This window comes from Physella acuta, unplaced genomic scaffold, assembly GCF_028476545.2.
Source record: "Physella acuta isolate Inbredline_101_S28 unplaced genomic scaffold, ASM2847654v3 ptg001082l, whole genome shotgun sequence".
Lineage (NCBI taxonomy): Eukaryota > Metazoa > Mollusca > Gastropoda > Physidae > Physella > Physella acuta.
Window position 1 is genome coordinate 39,509 of NW_026732599.1, and position 15,492 is coordinate 55,000.

The window sequence follows — 15,492 nt, forward strand, 5'->3', positions numbered from 1 at the left end:
TTTAGAAGTTTTAGCTTTAGAAGTTTTAGCTTCAGAAGGTTTAGCTTTAGAAGGTTTAGCTTTAGACATTTTAGCTTTAGACGTTTTAGCTTTAGAAGTTTTAGCTTTAGAAGTTTTAGCTTCAGAAGGTTTAGCTTCAGAAGGTTTAGCTTTAGAAGTTTTAGCTTTAGAAGTTTTAGCTTTAGAAGTTTTAGCTTTAGAAGTTTTAGCTTTAGAAGTTTTAGCTTCAGAAGGTTTAGCTTTAGAAGGTTTAGCTTTAGACATTTTAGCTTTAGACGTTTTAGCTTTAGAAGTTTTAGCTTTAGAAGTTTTAGCTTAAGATGTTTTAGCTTAAGATGTTTTAGCTTTAGAAGTTTTAGCTTTAGAAGTTCTAGCTCCTAGTTCATCAAAGTGGTCCATGAGCTAGGAGATAACGAGCAAAAGATGTTGATGTGAAGTTGATGACGTCTTTTGTTTCAGTGTTTTGAATTCTTTAATACTTCAACGGAACATTTTCTGCACGCGCGTGACGTCATGTCCATGCAAGCTTTGTTGACATGGCCAGGATTTTTTGACTGGAACAAACCGGCAATTTTTCGTAAGTGCCGACATGTTTTAGGTTCTCACAGTACTCTGTATGACTAGTCTCTGTGCGACATGAACATGTCTACCGGTGAAGTAATTTTAGATAAAGTGGGAGTGATCTCCCCTAAACTTACTTGGAAGAAGTAATCTTACTCGGAAAAAGTAATCTTTTTGTGTTATACTGTCACACGGAAATAGAGTAAAGTATTACTTCCATTTAGCGGAAATCGTTCAAAATTTGAAATAAACAATGTAATAATTGTATGAGATATTTCGTCCACCTAACTTAAACGTTACTTAAGTACCACTTCCGGTTACAGAAAAAGGTTCAATAGCTGATACAGAGATATAAGTTCGATATAATACTATAACATAAAATTTCGATAACGTAATAGAAACGGTCCTTACATTATCGTGTTCATAGACAGCCCGACTTACAGGCTAAATAGTAAAACAGTTTTTTTCGACTTGGTCAGGTGTAAAACAATTAGTTTTTGCACGATTGTAATACATCCTCTTTCTTATGCGAAAAAATTCATCCAAGCTCAATGCATGCCAAAAAATACCTTTACCATTTGAATGAGTTCGGAGCTCAAAGAGTGACAGAACAAGCTGAACTAAATCAAAACCTGACTTATCTAAGACGGCCCTAACAAAAGAAATGAACTAAATCAAAACCTGACTTATCTAAGACGGCCCTAACAAAAGAAATGAACTAAATAAAAACCTGACCTATCTAAGACTGCAATAACAAAAGAAATGAACTAAATCAAAACCTGACTTATCTAAGAAGCAGTAGCGAAGCAGGGGGGGGGGGGGGGCGGTCCTAGGACCTTTGACCACAGGTACTTTGACCATAGGGGTTTTGACCATAGGGGGTTTGACCACAGCGGAGCTTTGACCATAGGGGCTTTGACCATAGGGGTTTTGACCACAGCGGGGCTTTGACCATAGCGGTGCTTTGACCATAGGGGGTTTGATCATAGGGGGTTTGACCATAGGGGGTTTGACCACAGGTGTTTTCTCAGCAGAGGGTCTTTGATCACAGGTGGTCTATCAACTGGTGTTTGATCACAAGCGCTGTGTCCGGCTTTGATCATATGTTTTTTGTCCACATAGGGTCTTTGATCTCAGGTGTTTTGTCCAATGCTGTCCATATATGGTAAGGATTTATTTTAAAAGTTGCTAAATTATATTTTAAATTTCGACATGATGTAATAATATGTTAAATCATCATGTATAAATACAAGTCATCTAAACTACTCTATTTAAAAACCATGGAGAATCTTGCACACGATTGGAGATGGTGTAGCACGAACAAATAACATTTGTGAAGGATGGCATTACAGTCTTCAGTCTCTCCTCCAATGTAGTCACACCAACAATGTGGCGTTTCCTTGAAGGTCTGCAGATGGACTGCACACGGCAAAAGACAACTTTCTTGCAAGGTGTTGCAGGGGCAAGCTTCCCAGCTGAGAAGCTATACAAGATGCTGCACGAAAAAGTACAACGTGCTGTCCAGACATATGGTCAAACAGATGTACTGACATATTTGCGTGCTATAGCACAACTGTCATTTAGTTAACCATTTTATGTATTACATCTTTGACTATATTGTTGGCAAGTTTTGTATCATTTTTTATCCTTTATATATGCTATGTATTTTAAAGTACATCTACATTATTTATTTGTGAAGCTTGTTATATGTCGCATTATTTGTGTTTCATTTATATTTAAAATAAATCTATGAGGCCTAGCACCAGCCTTTATGTGGAGACTAAATTATAGTTCTTGTCTTCTTTTAAATACATGTTAATTTCTATTAACGTACTCTCAGGAAACATGTATAAAATCGTGTTAATTGTATCACACCTATGATCAAAGCCGGACGCAGCGCTTGTGATCAAACACCAGTTGATAGACCACCTGTGATCAAAGACCCTCTGCTGAGAAAACACATGTGGTCAAACCCCCTATGGTCAAACCCCCTATGATCAAACCCCCTATGGTCAAAGCACCGCTATGGTCAAAGCCCCGCTGTGGTCAAACCCCCTATGGTCAAAGCCCCTATGGTCAAAGCTCCGCTGTGGTCAAACCCCCTATGGTCAAACCCCCTATGGTCAAAGCACCTGTGGTCAAAGGTCCGTGCACCTGATTATCTCCCCCCTGGAACCAAAACGAGACGCTGCCATTATGAACTCGACCTGGCCGTTTAAAAAGGAGCACTCGGAGAAATATTTAGAACAACTTATTCTCCGCTTCCCTTCTTGTGGTGTCTTTGATAGGTACGTGGTGTCTTTGATTGTTACGTCGTACCTATGATAGGTACGTGGTGTCTCTGTTATGTGCTGTCTTTGATAGGTACGTGGTGTCTTTGTTAGGTACGTGGTGTCTTTGATAGGTACGTGGTGTCTTTGATAGGTACGTGGTGTCTTTGATAGGTACGTGGTGTCTTTGATAGGTACGTCGTGTCTTTGATAGGTACGTGGTGTCTTTGTTAGGTACGTGGTGTCTTTGATAGGTGTGTCGTGTCTTTGTTAGGTGGTGTCTTTGATAGGTATGTGGTGTCTTTGATAGGTATGTGGTGTCGTTGATAGGTATGTGGTGTCTTTGATAGGTATGTCGTGTCTTTGATAGGTACGTGGTGTCTTTGATAGGTATGTCGTGTCTTTGATAGGTACGTTGTTTCCTTCCAAATTGTAGACTTTTAGACAGCTTTATTGCCGCATAAAACTTACGCAACATTCCTTTTTTGTAATTTTAACCACCTTAAGACGTCATGTTATTTTAACCCCACCTTTTTTTCTACATCATTTCCCATGAAGCTCTCTGATTTGTTTACAAAATCAAGCCACTCTTTTTTTTCCTGTCATTATTATACTGGTTGTTAGATTATACGAGGCAGAGTGATTGCTATAAAAACTAAATATGACGTATGATTAAGGGGGTGGGGGTGGAGGATTGGGTATGAGGGGGGGCATCGAGGGTAGGTAGGGTGGAGAGACTTCTATCAGAGCGTCACATATTTTCACACAAACACATGAAGTCATTTTAAAGCAAACGTCAAAATTAAAATGATAATGAATGAACGATAGATGACGTCACTAGAACTACTTTGTCTTGTTTTAACCAGGTCTGGTCAGTGTCTAGGTCACGTGGTCGGCACAGAGAAAGGAAGTGTAGGAATTCTTTACGTGGTTCCAGAAATGAGACGTCACGGCCTGGGTCAGATGCTGCTACGTGGGATATCTGAGGCTTACTTCGACCTTGACCTCCCGTGTTTCGGCTACTGTCTGTCTGACAACATCCAATCGATTCGGTTGTTTGAAAAAGTTGGATTTAAGAATATCGGCAAAACAAAATACATGCCGTACACTCCAACGTAATGTTACATGACAGCTTGGCTTTATGGGCGAGAGTTGTGTTGTACGTTCAAATCGACATCTGGAGTTTCTTACTTTCTCGTATACAGGGGCGTAGCGAGGGGGGTGCGGACCGCACTGGGTGACACCATTTAGGGGGGGGGGTGACACCAAGGCAAAAAATAGCAAATTATATAGAGAAAAACTTGAGGGGGGGGTGCAAATCGAAAACTTGAGGGGGGGTGCAAATCGAAAGTTTAAGGGGGGGGGGGGTGCAAATCGAAAACTTGAAAGTTTGTCCCCGGTAAGGGTCGCTACGCCTCTGGGGGTGACACCATTAAGTGCCGCACCGGGTGACACCCGACCTCGCTACGCCACTGCTCGTATACGAAGTATGGAGAAAGTATTGTAATCTTTTCGTGCAAAAAATAAAAAATCGAGATTTTTGCAAATCTCGACGTTTTAAACCTCCCTGAGTCGGAAAAACATCCCCTGTAGTGATATATAAGAACATTCGAGAAAGTTTAGTTAAAGTTTATTCTTAGAATAAATAACACGATTTTATTTTGTTTCTGTGTGCTAAGTTTAGCCGCATTTAAAATGTAAAGACTCCAACGCAGCACAGGTATTTTACTTTCACTTTTTCTTTTCGATGTTAAAAAAAAAACTTTAATAAAGGAACAATAAACTAAAAAAAAGGTTTTTATTACAAAATTTATTTCCAAATTCGCTGTCCTGGTACCTTCTGAAACAGCAGAATGGGTGAGCGACCAGCAGAGCTTCTTCCAGGCATCTCTTCGGGGGGGGGGGGGGGGGGACGGAGCTCCCCCCCCCCGAAGAAAGTCTACCCAGCCTCCCGAACGAGATGGATTTTATATAGTAAACATATAATTTTACTAGTGTCCGCCCCCCCCCCCCAAAAAAAAATGATGACCGCCCCCCCCCCCCCGAAAATTTCAAGTGCCCCCTCCCCCCCGGAGAAAAAAGTCTGGAAAAAACACTGGCGACCAGCTGACCTGCTGACCACTTCCGGTCAGTATCACAAAACAGACTAGCATCACGGTATAAACGTCGTGGCAAGAAATGACAGGAGTGACAAGTCAAGAGAGGTTTTAGAGTTACTACAAATTTTTTTGTCTACATTCTGAAGTTGTGTATTTAAATGCTTAATGTTGTGTTGTGTGTTTAAATGCTTAATGTTGTGTTGTGTGTTTAATTGCCTGGTGTTTGTGTTGTGGCTTTAACAAAGAAAGACGCAGATAAAATGATCTTTGATTAAATTTAAAAGATTAAATAGAGCCATCAAAGATCTTCAAGACGGGAAAAATGAACTACGCGAATATTTTTTTAAAGCACTTCTGTATGTTTGAATACATATTATTTATATGTTTATGTACATGTTTGTCATTTTGTTTGTGTACATGTTTGTGTATTTGATCGTGTACGAATTTGTAAACTTGATTTTGGTACAGAATTCAGTCGAACATAAATCAGTGTATCAGATGGTTAAGATTGCTGAAACTCTCTAACCCAATGCTTCTTAAAAACAATTGCAAATAAATTATTTGCATGACGTCACATTGCATGACGTCACATTCCTTCCGTCTTACTGCGGTAGAACGTAAAAGTTTATAGTTACCACAAGAACGGCTGATTTTTACGTGAATTTTTAACTTTTTAAAACTAAATTATCAAGTGTAAGTTTGTGGTTTATTTCCGCATGTGGACGTTCGATAAGATGTTCCGCTACTCCAGGAGATACAGCGACTCCAACTCCCGCTCTAGCTCGGCTAGGTCCAGCAAGTCCAGCAAGTGTAGCACGTGCAGCGAGACGGGACTGGTCGACAACCTGCAGCTGGCCCGTGACCTGAGCGTGTCAAAGCTGAGTGAGGTGAGCCTGAAGGCTGAACTACGTCACCAAGGTGAAGGTGAGCATCAGACAGACAACCAGGACAGGGATGCTGGTGAGTACTTTGTCTTATATAGAAGGGGGGGGGTATTTGTTTTTTTTTAGCCATGCCTCGATATGTTTCAGCTAGTCAAGCCGGGAGTAGTAACTCCATATTAAAGCTAGCTATAGCTATAGCTAGTCACATCGATAGTTACCTGGTCTCTATACAAAGAAACTGGTCTTTGTTCTGGACTGCCAAAAATCAAATAATTAGAAAAAAAAACCGCACATGCGATACAGCTGGACATTGCCAGGTATCTGCTGATGACTTCAATAACCACTTCATATCATCTGTAGCTCTCAACACAGATTCTAATGACTTCATTAACCACTTCATATCATCTGTATCTCTCAACACAGATTCTAATGACTTCATTAACCACTTCATATCATCTGTATCTCTCAACACAGATTCTAATGACTTCATTAACCACTTCATATCATCTGTATCTCTCAACACAGATTCTAATGACTTCATTAACCACTTCATATCATCTGTATCTCTCAACACAGATGTTGATGACTTCAATAACCACTTCATATCATCTGTAGCTCTCAACACTGATGCTGACAGTTCCACAAAAGCTGTTTTTGGAAAAAAAGGTGTAGATGGGATTGGTAAATTAAGACGTCGATTTAATTTTGTGTTAAAAGAAAATAGGTCTGATAAGTAGGAGGGGGCCTGTTTCGTGGAATATTTTATATAAAAAATGGCTTTAGTATATATTAACTTTTTATTTAATGGAAGTATATTAGTTGTAATAATATAATCCAAATTACTAGACAAGCCAGTAACCAGTTTTATAGCTTTTGTGGAACTATCTTCCTAATAAAATAAAACTATCTAGATCTGAAAATATATTTAAAAAAACAAACTAAAACAACAATTATTTAATGACCTCCCTAACTGACTCATTGCATCATTCCTCATTCATGTATTATATTCTTATTTTACCTCATTTTGTATTATAACTATGTAATATTATTTTATTCTATATTTTTTAGTGCTATGGTACTACTATATCTTTACTATGCAATTGCTTTTTAAAGTGCTGTTATTAAATTGTTGTTATTAAACGGACAATGTGAAAAAAGGCCTCCGTGCCTACTATTGTTGCCGTTATTGAATAAATAAATAATTGGATAAATGAACACATGAATACTAGCTCTAAATATGGCTGTTTATGCAGCGAGTACAGCCGATAGTGCTACTTAGTGTCCATATTTAATTATATATAATATATATATATAATTAGAAACCTAAGCCTCACCCTACCCAAAACCTTGTCGTAGATCTAAAGCTAGCCATTTCTCAACTCCTAGCCTGGCACATGTAAACACACCTTTGGCTTTTATTGATGTTATTTTCGCCAAGACACATTACCCCAATATAACCCAAGCCTGACCCTAACCCTCACTTGACCATATTACTAACACTAACGCTAACAGCAACAGAAGTGGTTTGAAATAATCGCTTTGAGGCTATATTCATGTACATCAAAACCCACCTAATTATAGCTTCATAAATTCTCAAAGCGAAATTGATTCATAACTCACGAGACGGATTTATTTGTTCCAGATTCTACACCTGACCAGGTAGATTCCTTTATTCCCGATGCCACACCTGACCAGTCTGAGCTAATCCCAGACACGGTGCAGACGTTTGTCCAGCCGGCCTTATCTAAGGTGAGTTGCAACGACCGGGAGGTGGAGGACTTCCTCTCTAGCTCTCGTCACCTGGGTGGTCCTCAGGTGGTCAGCATTTTCCCCAGCCGCCTTTACTTTCCCTAACACGAAGCAGGTACCCATTAGAGCTGGGTGGAGAAGTTATACTGACTTGCACGGATTCGAGACATTACGGGTTAGCAGCCTATATCTCTACCACTGATGCTACGTTAGCAAACTAGATCTCTAAGCAGCCTAGATCTCTACCACTGTTGCTACGTTAGCAGCCTATATCTCTACCACTGTTGCTACGTTAGCAGCCTATATCTCTACCACTGATGCTACGTTAGCAGCCTAGAGCTCTACCACTGATGCTACGTTAGCAGCCTAGATCTCTACCACTGATGCTACGTTAGCAGCCTAGATCTCTACCACTGATGCTACGTTAGCAGCCTAGAGCTCTACCACTGATGCTACGTTAGCAGCCTAGATCTCTACCACTGATGCTACGTTAGCAGCCTAGATCTCTACCACTGATGCTACGTTAGCAGCCTAGAGCTCTACCACTGATGCTACGTCGTCCTATAAACAAGGACATAAATAGATTTAAAATAACATTTGCGGTGATTTTACTTTCTTATTGAAAATAAGTAAAATAACTGCAAATATTTTCTCCTAATGTTTAGGTGTCAGAGTGACAGCGGGCTAGACACTCTTTGTAAGTTAGGGTAGCGAAACCCATGCAGGTACATTTTTTAATTTGTGCATCTTTCCACACAGATGACGCTGAGCTACAGGAGAGGTAGAAATGCATTTGGGATGCTTTTTTGTAAGTCTTGTCAGATTTTTACCACCACCACTCTGAACATACCTCACCCCATACCTCACCCCATACCTAACCCCATACCTAACCCCATACCTCACCCCATACCTCACCCCATACCTCACTCCATACCTCACCCCATACCTTACCCCATACCTCACCCCATACCTCACTCCATACCTCACCCCATACCTCACCCCATACCTCACCCCATACCTAACCCTATACCTCACCCCATACCTCACCCCATACCTCACCCCATACCTCACCCCATACCGTACATCTTGCAACACACACCACCACAACCATACACCTCATCTCACCCCACTACACTAACCCTCAACATCAAATAACACATCTCACCCCACTACACTAACCCTCAACATCAAATAACACATCTCACCCCACTACACTAACCCCCAACATCCAATATCACATCTCACCCCACTACACTAACCCTCAACATCAAATATCACATCTCACCCTACTACACTAACCTTCAACATCAAATAACACATCTCACCCTACTACACTAACCCTCAACATCAAATATCACATCTCACCCCACTACACTAACCCTCAACATCAAATATCACATCACACCCCACTACACTAACCCTCAACATCCAATAACACATCTCACCCCACTACACTAACCCTCAACATCCAATAACACATCTCACCCCACTACACTAACCCTCAACATCCAATATCACATCTCACCCCATACCACAAACACCATACACTATAACCCCACCCCTCCCCTTTCCGCAGGCAATAGAAAAGACCGTTTAAAATATTTTTTTCATTTGCAGCATGTGTTTTCCTTTTTGCTTTGACTTCATTGGCGTTTGGAGCACCAGTAAATACAGAGTATGATAGGACCAGATTTTCTTTTACCTTACCAGAGTAAGCGGAAAAATATCTCACTCCTTTATTTTAGTTTTTTTTTTCCTTTTTTGTGCATTTTATTTTGTACATCTCTATATTTATTTGATCAGTTGTGTTTTTCTTTTACAGAGGTTTGATTCCCAACCAATCCTTTATTGAAAAGACAATGTTAAAACATCAGACATTCGCCGAAGAGATTTTGCTGAAACAGCAGGCCTTCATCAAACAGGAGCTTTTATCATTTCGGGCATTGATCCAAGAGGCAATCACACCGCTAATCGCAATCTTGCAGGCAGCAACAGTGGTAGTAGCCGGTAAGATGTTTTTTTGTTTTGTCATCTACCTTACTGTTATCCTAATAGTCTACCGCCCCCCCCCCCCCCCGAACGAAATGAAATTTATATAGAAAACATATACTTTTACTAGTGTCCCCGGAAAATGTTGACCGCCCCCCCCCCCCAATATCAAGTGCCCCCCCCCCCCCCCGGAGAAAAAAGTCTGGAAGAAACACTGTTCACTTGTAACGGGTACCGACGGCTAGTTTATAGTAGTTCAGTATAAAGTAACTAGCACCGTCCACGGTCAGAGGGGTCAAAACTGACCTCGACTGACCGGCGCCTTATATCAGCTATATTGAAATAAACTTTTGCCGAACGATCCCCCCCCCCCCGAATGCTATTTTGTGTGGTCGTTAGTTTGTTATTTCCGAAATAAGAATAAGTAAAAGGGATTTAAATATACAGACAAAGCTGTCCATGCAATCTTTAAAAATCGAGACTAAGATGAAGACTCAGTCAATACACATACAATTTAGATAGCAGATTATAAAACACAAACTAATAATTTAAGTGACATAATAAGAGGGATATTTTCTTGTCTTCTTTTTCCCACAACAGTAGTATAGTCTTTGCCTTAATTGATCAGTCTATTGAAGAGATGTTTCAACAAGTAGTTCCTTTTGGCGTCTTTTATTCAAGAGGGGGAGGGGGAGGGGGGGGGGGGCGTTTCAATACATTTTGCCTATGGCGCTAAATAATCTGACGCCTGCAATGTTTAATGTACACTTTTTTTTTTACAGGACTAGCTGCGCTCAATGTTTACCTGAATTACAGACGATATCAGCTTGAGCAGATTCGAACAGCAACAATGCATCAGTTTTTCCAACAAATAATCATAGCGAATCAGCAGCCTAGGTACAGAAGAAATCGGCAGATGGGTTTCGAGGTGTAATGTTCGCTACACTGTATTTGATTGGTACTATGAAAGGATCAGTTGGTCTAACCAGCCATCCACAGGGGTCAAAGGTGAATCAAGATGGCGGAATTTCCATTTGTGAGCGTCTGACGTGTGCTGTACACATTGCTAAGTCCACCAATGGTGGGGGCGTGTTCTACATTGTTGTGGTTGGTCATACAAGGGGAGGAAATAAATATTTGAACCTATACACCGATGTTTATCTGATTATTTCCCCTTGTGAATGTCAAAAACTAGTTTTCTTGTGCGAGTTGTTTTGGTTCTCTTATAATTATGTCTGTACACTAAACAGGGTCCCGTGTTTCTTCCAGGCATGTCTTGGGGGGGGGGGCTGGAAAGGGGGAACGAAATTTATTTAGAAAACGTATACTTATACAACTGTCCGCCCCCATCCTCCCCGGAGAATTTAGTCCGCCCCCCCCCCCCCTCAACCCCCCAGAAAACATCAAGTGCCGCCCTGGAGAAAAAAGTCTGGAAAAAACACAGGGTTTAGATTGGGAGTTAGGCTTATGGTAAGTGTATAGGTTAGGGTCAAGATTAGGGTCGGGATTATCTTCAACTACAGACCTGCATAGTTCGTGTGCAGGTGTCAATAACTTAATTATGTGACATGGTCCAGGTAGCTCTGATAAAGATGACATAAAGTCTAGAGCTGATCAGATGAACAGTGTTGTAGTGCGGGTACATCCACCAGGAGAATGTGTGACGAGCTACATCTTGTAACAGAGCAGGAAATTCCGCAGCTGCTAGCCTGGCTTGAGCAAGATTTACCTCGGTCTTTCGCGGTGAGTGGTCGACAGGGTAGAGCGTTTGACTGCTAACCAGAAGATCTCTAGTTGTTTATAGATTTGTTGCTTGATTTATCTCAGTCGTTCTTGGTGAGTTGTTTATAGACTTGTTGCTTGGTGAGTTGTTTATAGACTCGTTGCCTGGTGAGTTGTTTATAGACTTGTTGCTTGATTTATCTCAGTCGTTCTTGGTGAGTTGTTTATAGACTCGTTGCCTGGTGAGTTGTTTATAGACTTGTTGCTTGGTGAGTTGTTTATAGACTTGTTGCTTGGTGAGTTGTTTATAGACTTGTTGCTTGGTGAGTTGTTTATAGACTTGTTGCTTGGTGAGTTGTTTATAGACTCGTTGCCTGGTGAGTTGTTTATAGACTTGTTGCTTGATTTATCTCAGTCGTTCTTGGTGAGTTGTTTATAGACTTGTTGCTTGGTGAGTTGTTTATAGACTTGTTGCTTGGTGAGTTGTTTATAGATTTGTTGCCTGGTGAGTTGTTTATAGACTCGTGCCTGGTGAGTTGTTTATAGATTTGTTGCTTGGTGAGTTGTTTATAGAATTGTTTGCTTGGTGAGTTGTTTATAGACTTGTTGCCTGGTGAGTTGTTTATAGACTTGTTGCTTGGTGAGTTGTTTATAGACTTGTTGCTTGGTGAGTTGTTTATAGACTTGTTGCTTGGTGAGTTGTTTATAGACTTGTTGCTTGGTGAGTTGTTTATAGACTTGTTGCTTGGTGAGTTGTTTATAGACTTGTTGCTTGGTGAGTTGTTTATAGACTTGTTGCTTGGTGAGTTGTTTATAGATTTGTTGCTTGGTGAGTTGTTTATAGACTTGTTGCTTGGTGAGTTGTTTATAGACTTGTTGCCTGATATACCTCGGTCTTTCTTGGAGAGTAAATCAGGCCAATGACTAAAATGGAAGATAAAGCAAGTAAGAAAAACCTGTTACACGCACTACAAAGAAGAAGAAAAATAATCCGAGACATATACTTTAACTTTAAAAGTAAAAGCAGTGTTTGATAAAATGTGATAAATTAATGATATCAACGGGTAAAATTTGAATCACAAGAATTGACATATTTGTTTACAAAATCAAGCCACTCCCTTTTCTGTCATTATTATACTGGTTGTTTGATTATACGAGGCTGAGTGATTGCTATAAAAAAATTTGGAGTCGGGTGCAGAGTTTCTTCCAGGCATCTCGAAGCCTACCCCCCCCCCCAAAGAACGTCTACCCCCTCAGACTAAATGGACATCGAGGGTAGGCAGGGTGGAGAGACTGTATCTGACAACATCCAAAAAATTCGGTTAATTGAAAAAAAGTTGGATTTAAGAATATCGGCAAAAGAAAATATATGCCGTACACTGCAACGTAATGTTACATGACAACTTTGCTTTATGGGCTAGGTTTGTGTTGTACGTTCAAATCGACATTTGGAGTTTTATAGTTCAAGTTTTTTCATAGAATAAATAACACGATGTTGTTTGTTTCTCTGTGCTAGGTTTAGCCGCATTTAAAATCTAATGACTCTAGCCCAGCGAAAGTTTCAAGTGAGGTATTTTTCTTCCACTTTTTCTTTTCAATGTTCAAACAAAAAAAAAACTTTAATAAAGGAACAATAAACTAAAAAAGGGTTTTATATTTATTAAAAATGATTTTTGTTTGTTAAAACTTTAAGAAAGAATTAAATCAGCATGTTCCTCTGAAAGTAAATAGTCTGTACTGATTATTTCTAAACTGATAATGTTTCCAAATTAGTTTGTTATATAAGATACCATGAAGGCTGTTTCGATGTTGGACTAGAGGGAGGGACTGGAGAATAATTTCAATGACTAGATGGAGAGTACCAGTGGTGTCAGAAGAATTTAGAAATGCGCTGTCCAGGTACCGTCTGAAATAGCAGAATGGGTGAGCGACCAGCGGACCTGCTGACCACTTCCGGTCAGTATCACAAGACAGACTAGCATAAACGTCGTGGCAAGAAATGACAGGAGTGACAAGTCAAGAGAGGTTATAGAGATACTACAAATTTTTTTGTCTACATTCTGAAGTTGTGTTTTTAGGTGCCTGGTGTTGTGGTGTGTTTATAAATGTCTGGTGTTGTGGTGTGTTTATAATGTCTGGTGTTGTGGTATGTTTATAATGTCTGGTGTTGTGGTGTGTTTATAAATGTCTGGTGTTGTGGTGTGTTTATAATGTCTGGTGTTGTGGTATGTTTATAATGTCTGGTGTTGTGGTGTGTTTATAAATGTCTGGTGTGGTATGTTTATAAATGTCTGGTGTTGTGGTATGTTTATAATGTCTGGTGTTGTGGTGTGTTTATAAATGTCTGGTGTGGTATGTTTATAAATGTCTGGTGTTGTGGTGTGTTTATAAATTTATGATGGTGTTGTGTTTCTTTAAATGCTTGGTGTTGTGATGTGTTTTTAACAAATAAAGAAGCAGATACAATTATTTTTGATTAAATTTAAAAGATTAAATAGAGGCCCCAAGGATCTTCGAGATCGTGTACATGTATGTAAACTTGATTTGGTACAGAATTCAGTGTACCAGATGGCTCAGGTTGTTCATCAGTCGGACAGAATTCAGTTGGCTCCGATGGCTCAGGTTGTTCATCAGTCGGACAGAATTCAGTTGGCTCTGATGGCTCATGTTGTTCATCAGTCGGACAGAATTCAGTTGGCTCCGATGGCTCAGGTTGTTCATCAGTCGGACAGAATTCAGTTGGCTCTGATGGCTCATGTTGTTCATCAGTCGGACAGAATTCAGTTGGCTCCGATGGCTCAGGTTGTTCATCAGTCGGACAGAATTCAGTTGGCTCCGATGGCTCAGGTTGTTCATCAGTCGGACAGAATTCAGTTGGCTCAGATGGCTCAGGTTGTTCATTAGTCGGACAGAATTCAGTTGGCTCATGTTGTTCATCAGTCGGACAGAATTCAGTTGGCTCAGATGGCTCAGGTTGTTCATTAGTCGGACAGAATTCAGTTGGCTCATGTTGTTCATCAGTCGGACAGAATTCAGTTGGCTCTGATGGCTCTGGTTGTTCATTAGTCGGACAGAATTTAGATGGCTCAGATGGCTCTGGTTGTTCATCAGTCGGACAGAATTCAGATGGCTCAGATGGCTCAGGTTGTTCATCAGTCGGACAGAATTCAGATGGCTCAGGTTGTTCATCAGTCGGACAGAATTCAGTTGGCTCTGATGGCTCAGGTTGTTCATCAGTCGGACAGAATTCAGATGGCTCTGATGGCTCAGGTTGTTCATCAGTCGGACAGAATTCAGTTGGCTCAGATGGCTCAGGTTGGCGCCATACGACTAATGTACAAGTATTGGAAATGTGAAAAGAAATATCTTAACATACCACTGATCATCACATGACGTCATCCATAAAAAATGTAGGGTCGACCAAAAAGCCAAGTTTATAATATTACCCGTTGATTGATTGTGATTGCAGATTCAATCGTATACCTGTGTTGTCTGATTTTAATTGTTACCGTATACTTAAGGTGTGTGATTGTAGTTGTAACCGTATACTTTAGGTGTGTGATTGTAGTTGTAACCGTATACTTTAGGTGTGTGATTGTAGTTGTAACCTTATACTTTAGGTGTGTGATTGTAGTTGTAACCGTATACTTTAGGTGTGTGATTGTAGTTGTAACCTTATACTTTAGGTGTGTGATTGTAGTTGTAACCTTATACTTTAGGTGTGTGATTGTAGTTGTAACCGTATACTTTAGGTGTGTGATTGTAGTTGTAACCGTATACTTTAGGTGTGTGATTGTAGTTGTAACCTTATACTTTAGGTGTGTGATTGTAGTTGTAACCATATACTTTAGGTGTGTGATTGTAGTTGTAACCTTATACTTTAGGTGTGTGATTGTAGTTGTAACCGTATACTTTAGGTGTGTGATTGTAATTGTAACCTTATACTTTAGGTGTGTGATTGTAATTGTAACCGTAAACTTGTGTTGTCTGATTGTAATTGTAACCGTATACTAAAGGAGTCTGAGTGACCGGTGACTGCTATTTGTTTGTTTTGTTTTGAAAAATTCCGACATGTTTTCAACAGGACGGGTTAAGGTTAAGCTTAAAGTCTACTTTGTAGGTGTGTGACGCTCGCGGGGCCTGAGATTAAAACTGTTTGAAGTTTCCTGACCAGGAATGTGAGAGTTGTTGGATAGTATGGTCACGCGAGAACCAGAG

General features: G+C 40.1%; 2 protein-coding genes across 2 annotated transcripts in view; one reads left to right on the forward strand and one right to left on the reverse strand.

Annotated features, from left to right (window-relative positions):
* Positions 1-5,549: 5,549 nt before the first annotated feature.
* Positions 5,550-10,695, forward strand: LOC131955589 (uncharacterized). Its single transcript, XM_059319762.1, has 6 exons — positions 5,550-5,890; positions 7,457-7,563; positions 8,323-8,371; positions 9,181-9,274; positions 9,386-9,570; positions 10,335-10,695. Exons 1-6 carry the CDS (start codon positions 5,647-5,649, stop codon positions 10,484-10,486), a joined length of 831 nt encoding a protein of 276 aa, XP_059175745.1. The 5' UTR covers positions 5,550-5,646; the 3' UTR covers positions 10,487-10,695.
* Positions 10,696-12,139: 1,444 nt separating this feature from the next.
* Positions 12,140-15,492, reverse strand: part of LOC131955585 (proteoglycan 4-like) — a 4,204-nt gene continuing 851 nt past the window's right edge. Inside the window, exons 2-3 of the mRNA XM_059319757.1 lie at positions 13,840-14,604; positions 12,140-12,198 (exon numbers count right to left, since the gene is read on the reverse strand). Of these exons, the coding sequence (XP_059175740.1) occupies positions 12,140-12,198; positions 13,840-14,604 (824 nt within the window). The remainder of the gene's footprint in view (positions 12,199-13,839; positions 14,605-15,492) is intronic.